At 37.4% G+C, this 22485-nt stretch overlaps 1 protein-coding gene across 4 annotated transcripts in view; it reads right to left on the reverse strand.

Moving 5' to 3' along the window:
• Positions 1-22485, reverse strand: part of LOC120637405 — a 74193-nt gene that overhangs the window by 7798 nt on the left and 43910 nt on the right. For 2 of the 4 annotated variants that reach the window (XM_039909246.1, XM_039909238.1), the window contains exons 2-15: positions 12210-12350; positions 10544-10825; positions 9092-9281; positions 8559-8649; positions 7849-7974; positions 7226-7474; positions 6260-6374; positions 5802-5909; positions 5144-5245; positions 4814-4900; positions 3774-3887; positions 3094-3250; positions 1041-1177; positions 76-178 (exon numbers count right to left, since the gene is read on the reverse strand). In XM_039909246.1, the coding sequence (XP_039765180.1) occupies positions 76-178; positions 1041-1177; positions 3094-3250; positions 3774-3887; positions 4814-4900; positions 5144-5245; positions 5802-5909; positions 6260-6374; positions 7226-7474; positions 7849-7974; positions 8559-8649; positions 9092-9281; positions 10544-10825; positions 12210-12265 (1917 nt within the window). In that variant the 5' untranslated portion in view covers positions 12266-12350. The remainder of the gene's footprint in view (positions 1-75; positions 179-1040; positions 1178-3093; positions 3251-3773; positions 3888-4813; positions 4901-5143; positions 5246-5801; positions 5910-6259; positions 6375-7225; positions 7475-7848; positions 7975-8558; positions 8650-9091; positions 9282-10543; positions 10826-12209; positions 12351-22485) is intronic. The other 2 variants (XM_039909256.1, XM_039909264.1) reach the window with 2 other exon arrangements.

Here is a 22485-nt window from a genome sequence, read left to right on the forward strand (position 1 = left end):
AGCCGACCGAAATATGAAATCATTAGGCTGTTACACTCCTTTTTTGATCAGTCGTGTATTAATAAGTATGATTACCTGCGCAGTATTCACGTATTCCTTGTCATCAACCCGCGTTCTCATACGAGATTCTTGGTATTGTGGTTGCTTGCTGATTAACTCCGTGTTCGGTTCGTGGTAACTGTTAATGTGAAAAAAAAAACTGTTAGTGCTATTAATGACTAGTATTGCTCATACAAAGCGTGGATTGAACATGAAAAACTCCCTGGAACCATGGCCAATCCATCTTGTTTGACTTTCAACTAAGTTTGGGTTCATATTCGTGCCACAAAATCTTTACGCCTGGAATAAGATTTGTTTACTCCCAATTTTAGAGTCGTTTTCGAGGATCAAAACACTTTAACTTTAAAGCGAAATCGACCTCATTTTACCTCTTTTTAGGGTCGTAAGTTCGGCAAGCCTGTTTTTTTACCTCCGTCCTGCCCAAGGGTCGGAGGCAAAATAAGCAATTAAGCTTTTTCGCCACGCCAAAAATTATTGACGAATTTAAACCGAGTTTATATGCCGTAGCAGAGAATCGATTGTCGTAACTGACCTTCCATGAAGAGCATACAATAAGAGTATTATATACTCTTCTTCAGTCTTCAGTCTTGAATGCAGCTGTTGATAATTAGTTATTCAAACACTAATATTCCCCATTCGTGTTTTATACCCCTTATAACATAACTGTTGCATAAATAACGATCTATAATAATATTATAAATGCAATGATGGAAGTTTAGATGCATGTTTGTTACTCAATCACACTAGAACAGCTTATCGGATCTCAATGAAAAGCACAAAGATGGATTGTAGTCTGTAACAGAACATAGACTTCTTTTTATCGCGGAAAAAACTAAGGCTCCCGTGGGATAATTTGTTTTTGTTTTTTAACAGAACAAGAGATCGAAATGTTTTTTTGCATAGTCCGAGAACATAGGAATACACACTAACATTTCGAAATCGCTAGCAAATTAGTAAAGTATGCATTCTTTCCATCTTACCGTGTATATTCCCTGGAGTTCGCGTATTCCTTCCTGCCCACGTTGAGACATTTGAGCGGGGCTTTGTAAGTGCAGTCATAATCACCGTAGTCGTAATGAGGCGGTTCATCTTGGAACTGGGGCGGTGGTGCGCTCGCCTGCACACAATAAGTTATTGTCGTCATCATCAAGTTAAGGGATACGTTGTCCTTGGGCACGTCCTGTCCTTTTAATATTATTTTTGGTGCTAAATAAATAAAACAACCTCATACTCTGTATCTCATCAATCATCATCAATATTCTATAACAGTCCACTGCCTAATAAACCTCTCCCAACCAGAGGGTTTGCCCAAAATCGCCACGCTGGACAAACGGTTTGGTGATCGCAGTAGATGGTAGTAGCAGCACAGAGGGCGCTACTGTCCTATCTCCGTTATATTCCCTTAGTCGTCTAGTTTGACACCCGCGGAAAGGGGAGGGGTGGTAACAACTAACAACTGTATTCTGATCTGCCGTCGTCGCACGACTATACACGGCATTACACGCAGTGGCGTGCATAAAGGGTAAATAATTTATCGAACAGGCTTAGTTCTGCTGCCTATGCGGTAAAGAAGATACGCCATATGACCGACGTAGAAACTGCTAGACTGGTATATTTTAGTTACTTTCACAGCATTATGTCATATGGAATTTTACTTTGGGGTAATGCTGCTGATATTAGCACTATTTTCGTGCTGCAGAAGAGGGCTGTTCGTTTTATCTACAAAATGGGTACGAGAGAGTCATTGAGAGATAGATTTAAAGATTTCAAAATAATGACAGTGACAGTACATATTTGAAAATTTAATGTACGTTCACTAAAACATTTCTAAATTTAAGAAAAAATGTGACTGCAATAATTTAAACATTAGAAGTAAGAATAAACTTACAGTGCAATATACTAGGTCACATAAAATTCATAATTCGTTTAAAGGACAATTTCCTTTAAACGAATTATGAATTTTATGTACAATACAACATGTACATTCAATTCTAAAATAAACTACCAATTGACATCTTGGAGTTTGTATTAAACGTAAGCTTATAGAAAAGTCCTATTATAGTATAAAGGATTACGTAAATGATAAAAAAGCTTGGGTGTAAATTATTGCTCTAACCAGGTTGCTCTTCTAATAATTTAAAATGACATTGTGAGATGGTGATAACAAAAAAAAACACCCGGCTAAGTTTGTTGTGGGCTTCTTCTTAGACCAGGACGCGTTTGGAACCCTCGTAGCTTTAGTTTTAAGTTTACGAATGTGGTTATCGCCATCATCTCACTACCGTGTAATTCTTATGTACGCATCAAAAGTGCCACCTATGGGCCTACTTGAATAAAGATATTTTTGACTTTGGTATGCAGACGGTATGCAGATGATACATAATGAAGAAAATCTCCAGTACGAGTTATAAAATACTTAAAGATAGGCATTGCAAGAGTTATAAAAAGCCTACCCTTAAGTATTTATAACTAGTACTGGGATTTTCTTCTTTATATATCATCTGCATACCATGTGAATACCCTCTATGCACGCCGCTAATTACACGGTAGCATAATGCAATACGGAACGGTGCTGGCAACTTTTCACAAAGACTAGCTAAATTTGGTGTCAGTTTACATACATAATCGGCCTGCAGGATCGATTGTCTCCTCTCAGTATGACCATGCATACTAATGACGCAGTTAAAATTAGTAGGAAAGCAGTAAGTCGTTTTTTTGTCGCGCAAATTACAGAGATTAAAGAATCTCTCGTGATCAGGAATACGTAGAAGAACCATCGTTACCGACATAGCTTAAATAGTCGAGAAGCTAAAGTGGCAATGGGCGAGTACCTTGGGACCCCTTGTCCTTGCTGGAATGCCGACCCCGCACCGGTAATCGCAGAGAGTCGGTGGACCAACACAGCACAAGACCGGTATTTGGAACTCCATACGAAAGATCAAGGTCCAACAGTGGACAGTGGACGTGCATTGGTTGATATGATTATTAATATGATGAGAGAATCACTAAGGGCGGTATAATTTTACGACGTACTTGGAAGTGTATGCCGACACGCGGATGCGGAGGGTGCGGGAGGTGTGCCTGGTACAGCGGTGGAGGGGAGGGCGCCCCGTCTTGGAACTGCGGGGGCGCTGACACGTAGCATTGTTCTAATGCGCTTCCGTTGTTGGCTTGCCATGAGGTGTATCCTCTGAAATTGATACAATAGTACATTATAAGCCACAGTAACATGGGCCTATATATAACCATGTATTTTGCCTTTAATGTCAAACGCGCGAGAAACATTCAGTCCGGTTAAATGGTGCCAGCAGCGTTTCACATGAGCCAGCCCTTAATTATCTGATTAACATTATTAATGTAGTAATATTCATAGTTGATAAGTAAACTAAGTGGTACTGTCGAGTGAGTGTTCTTGTTTATTTTAATTTTATTTTCATAAACAGTGACTACGAAGAGTAAATTACAAACTGTAAAACAGTTTGTTAACGAGATTGCTCCCATATTTCTTACATAAATGTTGTTATTATAATGATGTCTTGTCTTGTCTTAAAAAGTATCCAAAACAAGTATTTTTTTAAGAATGTTTCCATTAAAAATTGGTCCTACTACAAAAGGCTGACGGTACTTTAATTGAATAACTATCAGTTCTGTAGTAAATGTATGGATTCGTTGTATTGTTGTGATCATAAAAAAAAGTCTTAAGTCGACCTAACCTGTTTCTCTCGTGATGCGCATTCGTGTTTTCACGCGCGTGAGGCGGGGCACTGCGTTGTGTGTAATGCCCGCTCGAACCGCCTGAATCACGAGCAAAAGACGACCCGCAGCGACTGAAAATTATTTTGATGTAAGAAAAGTAAATAAATAATAAATATACTACGACAAAACATAATACACACATCGCCATTTAGCCCCAAAGTAAGCGTAGCTTGTCTTATGGGTAATATAGATAGCTGTTGAATATTTTTATGAATATAATACACATACATACTTATAATATACAGATAAACACCCAGGCACTGAAAAACAATCATGTTCATCACACAAACATTTTTCAGTTGTGGGAATCGAACCCACGTCCTAGGAGTCAGAAAGCATGGTCGCTGCCCACTGCATATCCAATTCACTTTTGCTTTATTTGGGAACTGTTTCAGAGAAAAAAAAACCCATTAAACGGTAAAAGAGCGATTTCTTTGTGTACCTAAGCGTTAATTGGGTTGTTTGACCGCTCATGTTCGATCTTGCTACCTAATCGCAACGCGGCGGGAAGTGGGCGGAGCGGTTCTTTGACACAATGTACATGGTATACGCAACGTTTGACATTTTGTACGTGTGGAAAGCTGATACGGTTTATATTTAACGCTCCCAAAACATTTTATTTCGAAGCTGAAAGTAGCCATTATTTCCTGTTGCCATAATAATAAATATTTATTTTAATTAAAGCTTGCCCACCACCACACCATTCTAACGTGACTTGGCACTTACGTACAAAAATTATTATCAGGTAATAGAACCGACGGCTAACAGTGCGCTCCGATATGAGAAGAAAAAGTAAAAAAAAACCAGCCATTGTTGCAATCAATTTTAGTCAACGTTAAGAAGAAAAAACAAGCAGGTACAAATAAAAAAATTGGAGAATAATAACTAATTGGTAAAATAATAAAAAAAATGTACAATAATCTGTAGAATATTAGATCGAAGAACATCACTTCACATCTTTAGGATACTGTCAAAATGTTATGTAAGGCTCAAGTACCTGTTATATGATTGATAATTTTCTTCACCAGGTGACGGGTGTTCCGAGAAAGCGTCGCAGGATGACATAAGAGATGAATGATTCGACCTGAAACGTAATGTGCAAACGTATTATTTATTATTGCTCGCAGAACTGTGATTGGTGGCCCGTCCCAGTTACTCGCGCATGTAGTACTGGTTGCAAGAGTTTGCTACTGGAGTATTTTTGTACAGAGATATACGTCACTCGGATCGACAAAGAAATAGATTAGCGTGGAAAAGTTTATCACATAAAAACAGACTATTACATACTTTACTAAACAGCTTACAGTTAAATTTGTCTTTTTTTTACCTAGTTCCTTTAGAAGAGCAAGACGCAGTGCGATGATGAGCAGAATGGCGCCTTCGTCTCGGGGACCTTCCTATCGATTCAGTTCCTACTACCACGTTCACACTAAAATAACAAAAACAAATACATATAAATTAAACTTAAACTTATGCCCGTGTTCACTAATGACGTACAAAGCAATGTCTGAATAAGTAACGCCTAATCTAAGGCATGCATCAACAATTCTTTGTGAACGGTTGCCTAGTTATCACCTAAGAGTTGCTAAGCCGTTTTTTTTTCTATAGACATCGCTTATATCATTAGGTATTCGATGGGCATAGGCAATGCCTAGCTTTAGTAAAGACGGGCATTAGACTCGAAGATTAGTTTTTTAATTTTCTTGCTTCTTATAAATGTCATTCTTCTTTTTTTGAATTTTTTATTATTTAGGAGAATCATCCTCAAACATAAATTTATTTTATTTATTTATTTAATATTTATTATACTATTTTTAAGTAAATATCATTTATATATATATATATATATATATATCTTATAAATATCATATCTATAATGGTAGTTACTTATTTATTTATTTGTCTTTAGTTACAAATATTGTATTATATAAAATGTTTGTAAAACAATATTTGTTTAACGGGAGAATATAGTATACTTTACTCACTGTTCGGGATAGACGTGTGCTTGGGCATGCAAGTCAGGTAGCGACTTGTGACTATTTATATTTGTGCAGTCATCTTCACGTGCGCTCGGTTGCGAATGTGAATTTGATCTGAAATGATGTGTTGGTATCATTTTTTTAGCTAACCATACAAATCAAAATTTAAATAATCAGCTTTAGCTTTTTGAGAAAGTATCACCAATCATTGAATAACTAACTTAATTGCAGAGACAGTATCTTTATCAGGCGATTAACCTTCGACTTCTGGAAATACGCCACCTCTATCTCTTAGGAGCGAAGGTTTTATAGCGGACCCTCCACTCTGTTCCTTTGCGGGTCGGTGAGTAGGAGCAGAATGTTATTAGGCCTTGTTCATAAGTACTATAAACCTCGCGCCGTGTGGTGATGGCAAATCGGAATACAGTTGTCACCACCCCTCTTCCCGTCTCTTCTAACCTTACCTAATATATCTAGGTGCGGAATGAGCATATTCAGCTGGAGGGCTGATCGCTCCCAACTGATCGCCGCTGCGGGAGATATCGTCTGGTAACTGATGCGGACTCGATTGGGGGCTTGCTGCAAAGAAGCACGTTAATTAGAATTTAATTACGTAGACAAGGTCAAAAGCCTTTGACAAATCCACAGTTTATCTATTTGATTTGTCGAAGGCTATCTCTGTAAATTGGAAGTAAATCTACGAAATAAATTTACACCTCAAGAACGTCATGCATTATTTGTGATATTAGAGAAGGAATTATGATTTGTAGAGAGATCAATCAAACTATGTATATATATATATATATATATATATATATATATATATACAGAGTATGATAGTCAAGATCAACATATTCAACCCTTGTAATATAGTTTTGACCGATTGGCGCAGTTTGCAGCGACCCTGCTTGAATGTTTTTCAGTGTCTGGGTGTTTATATGTGTATTATAAGTATTTATGTATATTATTCATAAAAATATTCATCAGTCATCTAAGTACCCAAAACACAAGCTATGCTTATTTTGGGGCTAGGTCGCGATGTGTGTACTGTCGTAGAATATTTATTTATTTATTTATGTATATTAATTATAAAAATATTCATCAGTCATCTTAGTACCCATAACACAAGCTACGCTTACTTTGGGGCTACATGGCGATGTGTGTATTGTCGTAGAATATTTATTTATTTATTAAACTGAAACTAATCTAAACCAAGTTAATACTACATAACTGTAAACTTTAGAGGCAATCAAAAAAAATATCAGTTCTATTAGATTTTTATTTTTTTGCTTTAGGTAGCCCTTTTATTGAGGTAGATTACAATTTTAAAGCGTTTCATACTTATCGCGGTTAAAATCGTGGAGTAAATAGTTGCTTATGTTGTCCCATAAGCAACAAACTTATGGGAAGTAATTTATTTAAGCACTTACGTATTGAATATGTACTCTTGATTACAACTTCACTAGGCCTCTGTCGGGGTATAACGAAGGATTCCGGAAAGAAAACTCTCGCATCTGCGAAATTCATTGGCCGACTCTTATCTTCCGATTTCTGTTTGGAACCGGAAGTACCGGAGGAGGAGGTTCCGGAAAACGTTCCGGACGTGTGCTGGGAGCGGGGTATCTCTCGTTCTGGGTATGAGTCTTTTAACCGGCGAGTCTCGGAGAACATTTTTTGAGCTGAATATTTCAAAGGCGTTAGAACATTGTCAAGTTATGAACTGAGGGTAACAAGGTATTTTATTGTTTAGTCAGTCTTTTAAGGAAGAATAATATTTTTTTTTTGAGATTCTTTTACGTGTCATAGATAACCGAATGACGTCATATAACATATATAGATAGCAAGGATAACTAACAAATTTTCATTGTATGTTTTATTGAAAAGTTCTCTGCGTAGAGCATGCATAGAGACTAAAGAAACTTCGAAACACGTCGTTGCAGCAAATGATCTAGCTAAAGGGCAGCACAACTTGGACAATCAAAATCACTCCTTGAATCACTCGGCGACCTGGGCGGCCTATTAAGTTTTTGCTCTCTCTTATTTATAGACTTACAGACATAAGCCGGTGAATAAACATTCTCCCTACTGTCAGAATGCTCCAGCAATCTTCGCAAAGTGTTCTGCAACCCTTCGCCCGCACTCACCGCCCTTCGGGTACTAGCTATCCTCGTCGTAGCATCTGAAATAAAACAAATTGCTTATGATTTCAACTGAACTACCAGATTGGATAAAGGAAAGGCGTTTCTTTGCGGAATTCCATGATATTCTCCACGAAAAGCAATAGAATCTCTAATACTTTCGCGGAGTTCGCAAATTAAGCTTAATGTTCATAGTAAACTACCAGATTTATCCTTTTCATAACGTTTTCTGTTGAAAAGGATGGCAATATTTTTAGTGTTGTGAGCTAGAGAAAACAATCTTTACGATTATATAATTTAGCATATGTATTTATATGTACAACCTAAATAATATCGTTATCTTATTTAATTTAATCCGTAGGCATGAATAAAATATGTAAGTAGATCATGTGAAGAAACATAATCTGCGAAAATAACTGATATTGATATATTAAACATTAGACACATCAGGTGAAACTATGTTACGTCGTAGTAATAAAGTGAAATAATAGGGGGTTTTTTAGTTTTTTTATGCACTGAATAAAAAAACTTTATGATGCGTTCAGATTAAAACTAATGTTGTTCCCGATCAAATGTCTTTTGTGCAGCGAGACAAGTAAGACGATGTTGATGATAGTCTACTTACAAGGATTGCAGCAGGCTTCATTGTTGAGAGCACCGGAGCTGACCAGATGACAGCCCCCGGCTGCTATCGCTTGACTGAGCCCGCTGCTCACCTGTCACATTGTAAAAAAACATTAATAAGTCGAATAAGATAATCTGCAGTTTCATTCCAATATCAAAAATTTACATCTTATCGAAATATTCTGGTCCATTAAATGATTCCGCTAAACCATGTTACTTGAAAACCAATAGCCGAAAGCTGATAAGCTGACAGTGTTTATCAAAACCGATGATTATCACATTGTGACTAAAGCAATTTGCTGAAATTTGGAACTCTCCGCACTGGGTCAGCGGTTTAAGCCCCCTGCCCTGTAGTGAACCGGTAATAGGTTGGTATGATGATGCATAAGATGTAAGCTAGTTTTACCTACTAATCTTTAAAAGAAGTCATGGGGATTCGCTGGAGTTGAAATGCCTACAAAAGACCTTTGTCCAGCAGCGGACGTCCTGTGGTTGAGATGATGATGCTACTTAAAGAAATAGAAACATAATCACCCTCAAAGGCAGTTCTTGCTTCCGATCCAGTACGGTTTCAGACTTAACATAGAACGCTTTGGACTCCGCTAGCAGTTCCACCGCGGATTTCCTCTTCTGCTGCTGCTGAGGCACGAGTGACCGCGGTTGCGCCATGTCCTTCTTGCGAGGGAGTTTGAAACTGGCGAACAACGAATCTGCTAGACGACGCCTGGAAACCAGATGGAGTTTTATAGAAGGGACGATACTGACTAAACCTGAGTATATTTAGAAAAAAACTATCACGAGGAATGTCGTTTTCGAATTACCTTACCGTACCTAGGTCCAAGAGAGTGTTTTGAAATGCATTGATAGGAACATTACAACTGTATTAAGTTGTTGATTATTATAAATCCGTCGTATTGTTTGCTGTAAATAATTACTGTAGGTAATTCAAGATTTATGTCGAATTAACTTCGCGTATCCTACGGGTTTATAGACGATGCATTTTTAATGGATATAAAATAAAGTTCGTATCGTGCAGAAATATCAAATATTCTCCCTATTAAATATAAAAAAATATAATAATACTCGAAATTATACTTCGACGCCCGGTTCTTTCACAAACTGGTATTAAGTAGTATAGTTTCGCAATGAAGTATAAATCCTGCCGCACATATAATTATGGTACTAGCAGCCATATAAGGCCCCCCTCAAAATAATAATAATTTAGGTTATGAATGGAATATATTATTATTATTTATCTAACCAAGTTGCTTCTTTAATAGTTTTAAACGACAATATGATATGGTGATAACAAAAAAAAAACAACCGGCTAAGTTTGTTGTGGGCTTCTTAGACCAGGGCGCGGTTGGAACCCTCGTAGCTTTAGTTTAGTTATCGCCATCAACTCACTTCTATGTAATGTACGCATCAAAAGTGCCATCTATGTGCCTATTTAAATAAAGAAATATTTGAGATTGACTTTGACTTGATATTGAATATTAAAAAACCAAAAGCCGCACTCATTGTCATCTTCTGGTAGTGCAATTTGCAAATGTGTATGGGCACCGGAAATCACTGTCACCCGTATTACGTATTAAGAAAACGTCATAGCTATAATTTAGGTCATTAAATGGGTAGGATATCAAACTCCCCAAAAGCCGGAAACACATAATTGGTTCTTCTGGTGGCGCAAATGTACCAAACGTCGTGTGAGCCATTTGCTTATTTACATATTTGCTTCATAACATTTTAACTCATACCTACCTGTAGTGTTTGTCTGTACTTTGTTACACCCTTTTTTTCATTAATTATAGAGGCTAATTTGAAGTATAATTTACGTCTTACATGTATTCAGCTATAAGCTATATATAAGCTATATATAAATCTATATTTTTGGTTTTTTGGCTGTTAGAAAATGTTTCAGCATTAAGCCCGCTTTTTTTAAGTTGAGTTCTGGTTGTTCAATAAAGAGAATTAAAAAAAACTCACCTAGGCGGCGATTCAAACGATCTAGAGTAAGCTGTCAACGTCGCCGCGTCCTCAAACTTCTTCCTGACCTCCTCAACCTTTGACCACCCAGACTCGACGTTGAGCCGCCTCGTCAGTGTCGCGTTTTGTGCCGCATGCTTCGCCAACTCCTCCCTGGTGCGCTTGACGGACACCTCAGGTATGAGGTCCCGGTTCCGACCTGTTCGCGCCTGGTGACATCTTTCGATGAACTGACGTCTTCGCGCTGATAGCGTCGCCGATTCCTCGTCGTCGTCGAAGCACCTTTTAAAAATATTGACATTTTGTAGCGCAAACCGTAATTTCCCTTCCCCGCTCCTCTCGTACCAGGCGTATGCCACCGAAGCCCCTCGAGTAATATTTTATATATATAAAAGAGAAAGTGTGTGGGTATGTTCCGCATAGGCTCCGAAACAGCTGTAACGATTTCAATGAAACTTTCAGGAAATCTCCGGATTGACCTGGCGAGTAATCCTGTAAAGTTTGGTGACGATCGGAGCACTCCTATTATTGAACTGTCAAACTGTCAAATACAGCTTTTATTTACTATGATGATATTCTATTGTTGGGTGTATATGGGTGTAGGTAATGATCTTCACCCGCTCGAGAAGAGAATAGAAGAGAATGAATACGGAGAGAAATAAATGATTTAATATATTATGAGACTTAAATTAAAAATTTAATGATGTTAGTTCATTGTTTAAATAAAATAAAGCAAAATTTTGCCCGGCGAAGCGGGCTGGGTACGCTAGTAAGTAATAAATTAACAATACTGGCGCAGAACGTGACACGCCAGTTAAAGGGATGACTTTGTTTTAATAATCAACTCAACCACAAAAATCAACCCAACCTGTAATTGTGAAAATTCTATGAAGAGCAATTTAAAAGCAGCAGTAGAAGCCACTGGGGACCAGAGGGACAGGAGGGACAAGACCGCGTATGCTGGAAATGTTAGCAGTAGAGCTTTTTGTAAAAGAGCTCGTACTAGAAACGATCGGCTCGCAGCATTGCATTGTGTTCCGGTCTGAAGGGCGTGGCTGCCGCGGCCGGACTAATTACAGGGGCACGAGGTTTAAGACCAATGCCTCAAGTTATGTGTTCTTAAAAGCGAATTTAACTCCTAGTTTTAATTAAGTGTGTTGTCGAAAGCTAAGTAATTTGTTGTGTTGTTAAAAGTTTGTTTGTTGTGTGGAAGGTGGCGCATTGGAGCAGCGTTGTAGGTCTATGCTCTAAAACCGTCTCTGCTTCGAAAGACGAGGCCTGTGACCTGCAGTGGGACTTTTATAGTGGGCCGCGGATTGATGATTATTTTGTAGCGACTAGCGAGGTGTGTAGTTTGTAGTAAGGTGTGTATTTTTGGTGCAGTGTGTAGTTTGTAGCGAGATGTGTAGTTTGTAGCGAGGTGTGTATTTGAAGCGCAGTGTGTAGTTCATAGCGAGGTGTGCAGTTTGTAGCGAGATGTGTATTTGAAGCGCAGTGTGTAGTGTGTAGCGAGATGTGTAGTTTGTAGCGAAGTGTGTATTTTGTAGTTAGGTGTGTATTTGAAGCACAGGGTGTAGTTTGTAGCGAGGTGTGTATTTGAAGCGCAGTGTGTAGTTCGTAGCGAGATGTGTAGTTTGTAGCGAGGTGTGTATTTGTAGCTTGTTACCTAGCAGGCTGTGCGAGGTGCGACCGGCACGGCTGGTAGCAGGAAAGCGCGGCCATTTCGCCGGACGCGACTCTGAGCACACTCCGCGATCATCATTTGCCTTCCGCCTGTCGTCCTCCGCTTCGCTCTTTCCTTAGTGATCTGAAACAAAATAACCATAGATCAGACTCTGTACTTGAACTGAAAAATTTGCTGCTACTAGACGATGATTTAGATAGAAATCACTATAAAGCGATTAGACTGCCAAACTGGGTACGCCATTTTGATACTGATAGTTGCTGATATTTCTACGTATAAATAAATAAATAACATAGATCGATACATTACTTGCATTTTGGGGAAAATTCTGATGTCGGACATATTGCTAGCTAACGGTTCTTTATTCCTTATTCCTAGAAAATTGTGCATTCTATTCACAATTTAATACAAAAACGTGTGTGTACGCGTTAGAAGTTATCATTATTCAACGTAACAAGATAAAAATGTCTTCAAAAATTTTATCTTACGCTTTCTTCTACGTTTGTAGAGAAAACGACACTAACAATAGATAACAGGTATTTAATACATTAAAAGTTTTATTACAACGTATTATCTAGTTCTCTCATTATCGGACCACCAAGTTTCAGTGAACATTAAAATTTGAGATTTTTGTACAATTGAATCAATTAAATCACCGGAATGAGCACGCAGACTTTGAAAATTGAAACTATACACTATCAAACCTTTTTTTTTAAAAACTAGAATCTCGACTCACGCTAAATTCAGGGTGTCGGTTTTTTGCAATCGTATAATTTCACTCCCATGATTTTATTCCTAACGCCGCTAAAGAAGTATAACTTTAATACTTAAGTTAGTTATCTTTATATTAGTAAAATAAAGCTTTAAACACTGGGACAGGCACCGGCGTGCACTAGGTTTCTTACCAGGGTATGCATAAAGCACGAAACATGCATAAAATGGCAAAAACCCTCCTTTCATACGTGCTATATATAAATTTTAGGGTAGGCAGAGCTTGTGTGCATATATTAAGTGCTCGCCACTGGGGACAGGTACGTTCCTTTTACGATGATCATGAATAGCCTAAGAGTCCAAAGTTGGACTTAAGGCCTACCCCAAAGGCTTTGCCCATAAAGACGCAGGACAGATGGGTTGGTGTCGGTCATCGCAGTAAATATTAGGGGTAGCACAGATGACCCTTTTGCCCGTTATATTCCCTTAGTCGCATCAAAGAATATGGGGTGGTGACAACTGTACGCGGCACAAAGGCCACAACCATTTCATGACGGCCGATTTGCGCAGTGGGCAGCGCCCCTGCTTTCTGAGTCCAAGGCCGTGGGTTCGATTTCCACAATTGGAAAATGTTTGTGTGATGAACATGAATGTTTTTCAGTGTCTGCGTGTTTATATGTATATTATAAGTATTTATGTATGTTATTCATAAAAATATTTATCAGTCACCTTAGTACCCATAACACAAGCTACGCTTACTTTGGGGTGGCGTTAGGTGGCGATGTGTGTATTGTCGTAGTATATTTATTTATTATTATTATTTATTCAATATGATATGCAACGTGAAAATGTAAACCGAAATTCACATGCTTTAGAGGTACATTATTTACTGTCTCTGACACTTATCTGTGAAACCGAAACGTTTATAGTTTTTGAGTAAACCGCTGCCATAGTTTTTACTGAAAGAAATGGATACAGCCGTAACATCACATGCAAAATTTTGATTTAGTTTTGAATTAGTTTGTATGGAAATATTAAAATGCTACTTTTGATTTAATATTCTTACAGTGTGATTATTTAGGAATTAAACTTTTTCAACAGTATTTCGTAATTCGGTTACACGTTGGATTGGTTGGATTATTTCCACCAAGGTTTAATTAGGCAAACCCTAATGTAGACAGGAACTCTATGAATATCGTATGGTAACTTTTCATGCGTCACTTATATTTAATAGGTACATTGTCCTGAATGTCCAATGACCCGCACTAATGTCCTAAATAGCCCAAACACGGATGGCTACACTGTTCTATCATTTAAAGCGATGACAATGTTATAGGTACAGAACAGTAAAAAAACAATAAAATTCATCCTAACAATGTGTCCGACATATAATAATATGTTTTAAATTTTATAGTAATAAATTTTATAATAATAAATAATTGATGGACCATGCAAGTGGCCCACCTGATGGTAAGTGGAAATACCATCGCCTGTTCACGAGGCAATACTTCGCAGAGCATGCACGGAACAGGTACGGCAATGTGACGCCCAGTGTCCATCAATATCATCAATCTGAGGCGTAGATGTTAAGCCTAATGTGCCAGTAATTACACAGGCAACCACCTATTTCGAAAAGTTAGAGGTACCTGCCGGGTTTGAAATCAGAACCCCCGAAGGTTCGCTCGAAGTCCTAACCCCCCTAGGCTATCATTCCTTGGTAATTCAAGCTATATAGTGGCATAGAAGAAGGGATTGTAAAGATAAATACCAGGCATCCATAAATGTTGGGGATGATATTTGAATACAGAACACTGCATCGTTCCTTATTTTCAGGTACGACCGCATACAAACACTTCAATTTAACATCAAATTAAAATGAAAAAGGGAAATTATTCAAGCCACAAAGCATAAGACGGCACCATCGCGTGGTGAAACCATGGAATCCACCCAAAACACGCAACGCTAAATTGTTGTCCATTTACTCTAATGGATATAATTGACATTGTTTAATTAGACGATTTGCCTCGGCCCTCGTTCCAAGCTCGCTGCAAACTGAAATTATTAGCTAAGCTACCAATAAATATTTTTTAAACATATTTTTTAATATTTTGCACGGCTAGTATGGCCAATTATCTGCCCGGGGAGAGAATAAAAATGTTTCTTCTCCCACAGCTTTATCAACCCTCAGAGCATTGGCGAACACGTGGAAATAATGCATAAGTTTAAAGAATTTGTCAAAACACATTTATTACAACGAGGTTACTATACAATTGATGAATTTCTTAATGACAAGGTTGCTTTATATAGTTAGTACACCAATTTTTCGATTGATGTAAAGTCATGGTTACATGGATACAGTAATGCCCTTAGCACAACCATATCGACTCGACTCATTAACATATGTCACTTGAGGTCCAATGGACCGCAACTCCTTTGCCTCGCCTGTTAGTGCGTATTACATAAAACTCGCAGAATACGAGCGACGTTTCTATTCTAAGGTCAACGTTCACGAGCCTATTCATATTTCATAGTAAGCGACAGTCATTGTATTGCGATAATTTCTCATAATATGTAACCGGCTTAGACGTTGAGTGGAAAAAGTATGTAATGGGAGATGTACTTTCGATTTCTTACGAAACTTTCTAGGCCAACGTACGGGGATAACTGAAATAACTGCCTTTGTAGAGTTATATTCACCGTAACAATTTATCTACATGGACTATGGGTACCCAACTTTATCTATACCCATCGGTCCCCCGCAGGGCTAGTACAGGCAGGAGAGAAAAATTATATCCCCCGATTATATCTCCTGACAAGTGACATTAATAGAATAGAATAGAATAGAAAAATAAACTTTATTGCAACACAACACAATACGAAAAATACAAGGAAAACAGTAATAGTACTTGTGCTAGGGTGCAAAGGCGGCCTTATCACTAAAAGGAATCTTTTAAAGGCAACCTGTACGTACGAAGCCGTAAAAAAGTGGAAAGTGGATGGTGCATAAAGTATGTTACAAAAAAAATTAAAATAAACTTACATGAATATACATACTACATGTACATAATACTGAATTACATAGAGTACATAGAGTACATTATTATCGTATCCACCTGTTAAAGCACGGGAATTTTATCCCACTTTATTATTACACATCTTTATATATATATTTCTTGTGTGCGTGTGTATGTCACTGAACTCCTCCTAAACAGCCGGACCGATTTGATTGAATTTTTCGGTATGCGTTTGGGTGGCACCCTGGATGGTTTAGATTCACAAATCAGCCCGACAGATGGCGCTGGGGTCCGCTAGTATATTATATGGATATTATTTCAACTTGTGTGCCAGTGCTCTGAGAGTTGATAAAGCTGTGGGAGAAGATACATTTATTTCCTTTCCCCGGGGAGATAATTGTCTCCTGCCCATGCTAGCCTAGCTAGTTAAATTGATTCGATTAAAATTTTCAATAAATCGTAAAAACTGAATAACTGAATGTAAAATTACATAACATATATATCAAAGTGTTACAATTGTATTAAAATATATAAAGTTAGAATTCCGTGGCATACCTAGGCTTGGCATTGCAAAAATAGGTAGGTAATAAAATCTGCTTATTTAGAACGCTTGTGCACTGTGACCGACTCTGATCCGAGAAAAATCGCTTCAAAATAACGTATGTAGTGGCGTGCACAACTGTAAAGGCTTATAATTTTATAATTTTTATAGTGTTTTTAACTACACTCGGAGGAAATATCGTTTATACAGTCGCTGTAAATTGATAAAGAGGGCAAGTATAATTTCGGCACTGGTGGAATGAGAGCAGAGCTTAGTCGTAAACCGTTTAGGTGACGATTGCCAGAGTCTAAGTGTTCTAATCCTGTCGGTTCCGAAATGTTTATATGCATTTTAAGAATATATAAATTTGCAAAGGCTTTAACATTCAAATTCCAGGTATCTAGATCCGTCGTGTTCCGATCGTGTGCAGTGCACAAGCTCTCTTACGCAATAGAAATTAGCAGATACGTGTTCGGACACCGGACCTGCTAAATAAGCAACATTACAAATCACGCCACAATTGTTTATTTATTTTACAACTGCACAGCTTGTACAATATATACTCGTGAGTGACGTAGGTAGGTACATCAATACTCAAACTTTCCTAACTATAAATAATTTATACCTACTAATAATTTTCCGCTTTGCATACAGAAGTGGAATAAGTAGATGTGGATTCAGATTACAAGAAACTTACCAATCGAAACTTTATAAATTATCCCTCATAATCAAACTTAAATTTTTAACCTTTATAAAAATTTAACTTCACAAACGTTACAATTTTATTTTAATATTATACTAAAACTTGGTTTCTATAAAGCCTAAAACAAAGCAATTAAAAGATTATAATCCTTATTGAAGATCAAACATCTCACACTTTACAAAAAGACGTAGTCGGTGGCCACCCACTTACCTAATATCTTAACTAAAACAACGATGGTGAGTAGCACCATAATTTGTATTTTTGGTTCTGTTATTCTAAAGAATCATTACTCATATCCGAAACGAGGTTATCCATGATCAATATAATAGGTTTCATGATAAACAGAGCGCGACTAAGTGGCCATAAAGTTATAAACTCATCTCACGTACATCCTATTTTAGTGGAGAATTAGTAGCAGCGTCATAAAAGATCATATTGCAGTCAAGAATTTATGAGAAATCCCGTTTAGAACATAACTGTAATGCTATTTCGAAACAAATTTATGAATTTCTTTACTATAATATAATATATAAGAATTATTTATGTCTTTTTTTTTTTGTTGCTAAATTAGCTCTTCATAACCCCTTCTTATCCGCACTTATCTATTTAAAAATCGAAAGTATCTGTTGGGTGGTATTTTATTCACAAGCACCATTTTGACAGAATTTTTTATATTAGGACGTTTTGTGGGTTCGGTATTAAACTGTATGCTTGGTTGCTTGATGTTGAAAATAAAGTAGGGAGTAAATATTCATAAGGTTCACAGACACTCAAAGGGGAATGGAGAGAGAAATGCTCAGTGCTGTGACCAGAAATTCCTTATTTCTGACCTGTAGAAGAACTAGTGTTGCCAACATAGCTCAACGAGTCTTGGCTTATCGAACTCTTTACCCAAAAAGTAAAATGGGCCTAACGTTACTTGTTTTAGAGTATCCAATCCTGTACTTCTGATTGTTATTTTGCAAAAGCCCTCCAAACGCCTTAGCTAATGACTAATAGACAAATTTTAGCTTTTTAAGGTCAATAAGATCCATTGCATTCTGATGTTCAAGTACCTACTTCAATACTCGAAAACGATTCCTCTGAACTTGTACTAAGGGTACAGTTCGCAACTGTAAGAATAGAAGAACCTTTCGATTTTCATTCTTATAATTTAGGACACGTGCACTAAAAAGCAGAATATTTATTAAGTACAATTGCACTCGATAGTTGAATTTTAAAAGAATTTCGTTAAAGACCTAACAAAGAGGAGGCCAAAGTGGTACATACAATTCCATACACAATACAACATAACGCATAAATAATAATACAATACGTTTTCACACAGCTGCGTTTAACGGCACCGATTGGTTTCAATTGCGGCCATTCATATTAAAGCTTTCGGCCTGTTACTTGGGAGTGTTTGAAGTTTTGAACGTTGCATAGTCTCTATATGTAATAGCGCAGCGGTTCGGTCTTGAGAATCTATAATTTTTCGGAGTAATGTGCGTTTTAAGCAATTAAGTATGACTTGGAAAAATTCGTGAGCTATGCCTTAGAGTTAGTTCACTCTATATTCTTAAAGGCGTGCATGGCCGGCTGGCGTCTGCCTATCCACACTTGGCCTCTATTGACTACGGCCTCAACCATTGTCATTCTGAGAGAAGGATTTCATTCTTTGCCCCGTAACGGCCGGTAATGGATGATGGATTGATAATCATGATGCTACTGAGATAGTCACTATAGTTGTCTCTACTTTTTTTTGGCTTCAACTTCTTTAGTTTCTATAAGTTTTTCCTATATAAAATTTCATCCGCTAATTTTCGCTAATAGTTTAAATAGATGGACATCCACTGCTGGACGTAACTAGGTCTTTTTAAGAGAGTTCCAAATCCACGGTCCTTATTTATTTATTTAAAGTCTTTATTTGTACACCACTACACAATTAGGAAAATAAAGGACGAATAGAGAAAAACACAAAAACTGGAGTAGAATACAAAAGGCGGCCTTATGGCTTAAAAGCGATCCCTGCCAGGCAAACTTAAGGTCCTTGGACTTAGCACAGGGCCCACTTGTGTCAAGCGGCTCCCTGTACCTATTGTCCTAAAACAATTAAGTATCTACTTATTTGATGCTGTCTCTCGCGTTTATTATTCTCTTTTATTGCGGTTTTTTACAAATCTCGTAGGAACCGTTTATATTCCTGGGATAAAAAGTATGTTACTCTCCATCCTTTCAACTATCTGTATGCCAAAAAATCAAGTCAATTCGTCGCTTAATTAGGGCGTAAAGTAACAAACACACTTTCGCATTTGTAATATTAGTATGGATATATGACCAATAGTTAATATCTAATTACACTAAAACAGTTCTGGGAATGTGTGAATTGGTGTCCGTACCTAATGTAAAAGTCTACAAAACCAATAATAATTATATAATAAGTCGTATGTAGGTGTAATAATATTGGAGAGACGGCCCGATAAAGCTTCGCAGACGCAGTGCAGGCGTAAAATTTCGCAACGTTTTCCTACGAGCGCGGTGCAATTTGCTGATTTATTCAGTTGTACACCAATAAACCTATTGAGATAGTAACTTGTTAAGATCGTGACATGACCGCCTTCGATTTCAGTATGAAGCTATATTTTTTGCAATTTGTGATGGTTTAGTAGCCGTCGAGTTCATGAAGTTGTTTTTACCAATTGTAATTTCATTCCACTTCAATATAACTCACTCTATTGTTATTCAACGACTGTTATTTTTCTCAATGGTCTTCTCTTTAGGTGCCTCTCCAACTAGTGAAGGTTGCCGTCAGTTTTCGATAATTTTCCTTTTCTCTCGCCAGGCTAAACAACTGGGCGGCACTCGCGATCCCAGTCCACTCCCTAATATTGCGCAACCAAGACATCCTCTTGCGACCGATGTCTCTTTCCAGCAACTTTGCCCATCATTATCAGTTGCAGTAGCCTGTATCTATCATGCCGAAGCACATGCCCTAGATTAGCAACTTTTTTCTTTTTGTCGGTCTTCCAAAGTTCGCGCTGACAACCAACTCGTCGCAAGACTTCCTCATTGGTAACCTTTTGAGTCCAACTAATTTTCAGCATGCGTCGATAGGCCCACATCTCGAATTCTTCTAGACGTTTCCTGAGATCCTCTTTGATGGTTCAATGGTCTAGGAACAATCAAATTTATTAATCCATTCATTTAGTAAGTATTGGCCTCCATTTTTTAATTAGGTAACATTGGATGAAAGTTTCTTAAACTATTTTCATCCCTTATTTTCTCTATCCACAGAACTTCGATCAGTTGCCTTAGTACAAGATTTACTCGTTCGCTATCGAAGTGTCGCTAGTCGTTTTCGCATACAACAATCTTAATACCGTCAAAGTAAAATGAACCTAATGCCACTCTTTTGACAGTTGCATATCCTCTAGTTCTGATTTTAATTTCACAAACGTTCCGTCAAAAGGCCCTTCTGAAGACTTGTAAGCAAATTTGAGCTTCAAAGAAATTATCATATGATCCATTTTACTGTGATGTTCAGGTATTTTGTTATTCCAGAACGACTTCTTGATTGCGAGCGAACAAATCTTTTGTTAGGGCTACAGATGCAATCAATCTGATAGAAGTAGAAACTTTGGAAACATAGATCCCCATTTAAACGTATCTAGTTACCAAGACAATTAAACTGTGGAAATCTCACTCTATCCTCTAAGTAGATATTTTTCATTTCCCAAAGCCCCAGTAATAAGGCGAACTAAACAAAAATAAGTCAATTAGAATTTTTTCTAGAATTAAGGCATTGCAATAAATCTACATAATACTTCTGCTGGCCACAGGCCTCTACTCTAGAGACGGTTTTGGAGCATTGAACCACCATTCTGCTCCAATGCTTATGCGTACTATGCACTTTTTGCTTTAGACATTTATATAACCCATTACATACAACAACCCATTACTGGCCTACTATAGGTCACGGATCACCTCGAGAAGGGCTTCGCTCAAGGCATTCAATCGAGGCAAAGTTCACTTACATTCATAATGCCTAATTTTTCATGTATATATCCCTACTAATTTATTAGAAACGGAGATGTGTTTTTGGTTTGTTTTCCTTCACGCAACGATTTTAGAGCTTTGCTTGCTATTTTGGATTGGTATAGTTCATGGTATATAATTTATGGGACAGTGACTGAATAGTTTTTATCCCGGTAAATTAACGGCCTCAGCAGGCCTAGCACAGGCAGGATACAAATTTTTTTTTATCCCCGATTATATCCCTTGAAAAGGGATATAATTAACGTATCCACCTGCTAAAGCACGGGAACATGGAACAAGAGAAGTTTACCCCCGTTTATTATTACACATATATTATTTGGATATTATGTGGCGGTCTCCACATTACATAACTAGATGGCGCTACTAAAATCCTACATCGCGCTAGCGAAGTGTTCACTAAGAATATACACAACTTCCAAAAATGAAAGTTCGGACCTCGGTCCCCGAGCACGATCACCCGCTCGGAGGAAGATCTTCCTATTGTTACGGTCGAGCGTATCACGATAGCTCCGTACAATTATTTCCACTTGTTCGCCAATACTCTGACAGTTGATAAAGCTGTGGAAGAAGATAAATTTGTATCCTTTCCCCGGGAAAAATAATTGTCTCCTGTCCATGCTAGCCATGCTGGGATAGATCGCATTATTGATAAAGTACAAGTAATTATTTGATGTTATAATAAAAAAAATAGGAAAATAAAATTTAATCTATCTTTATTAATTTGCAAAATCATATAATAACCTAATGAATTAATTAATTTTGTAAATTAAAAAGTGAGTGAGTCCTTATTTCACGTAGCAATTTCCGCATTTATAACAAGTTTTTAAGGTTTAATGTACATACAAAATGTTTCCCACATCACATGCGTAGGGAACATGAAATAGCAGTCTAGGACGCTACTGGCGGCTACGGAATGATAACTGGAAATAAACAGGTTCAATTGTCTTTTGTTATGGTGGTGCAAGGTCAATCGGTTAGAAACTCGAGTTAAATTTATCGTAATAACTGTTAAATTGACCATGGCTAACCAGTTAAGTTACGCTTTTTTAACCCTTAACGAATAAAGAAGTTTTTACTCATAAAAACTAAGCAGTATTTTTGCATGTAGGTACTTGACGGAAATATAAAATATTTCCTTTGTTTAATAATAACTATTTCAATGTTATTTCAATAATAATAACTATTTCAATAAATACATATACTACGACAATACACACACCGCCATCTTGTCCCAAAGTAAGCGTAGCTTGTGTT

Source organism: Pararge aegeria, chromosome 1 (assembly GCF_905163445.1).
Source record: "Pararge aegeria chromosome 1, ilParAegt1.1, whole genome shotgun sequence".
In the NCBI taxonomy this organism is placed as follows: Eukaryota; Metazoa; Arthropoda; class Insecta; order Lepidoptera; family Nymphalidae; genus Pararge; species Pararge aegeria.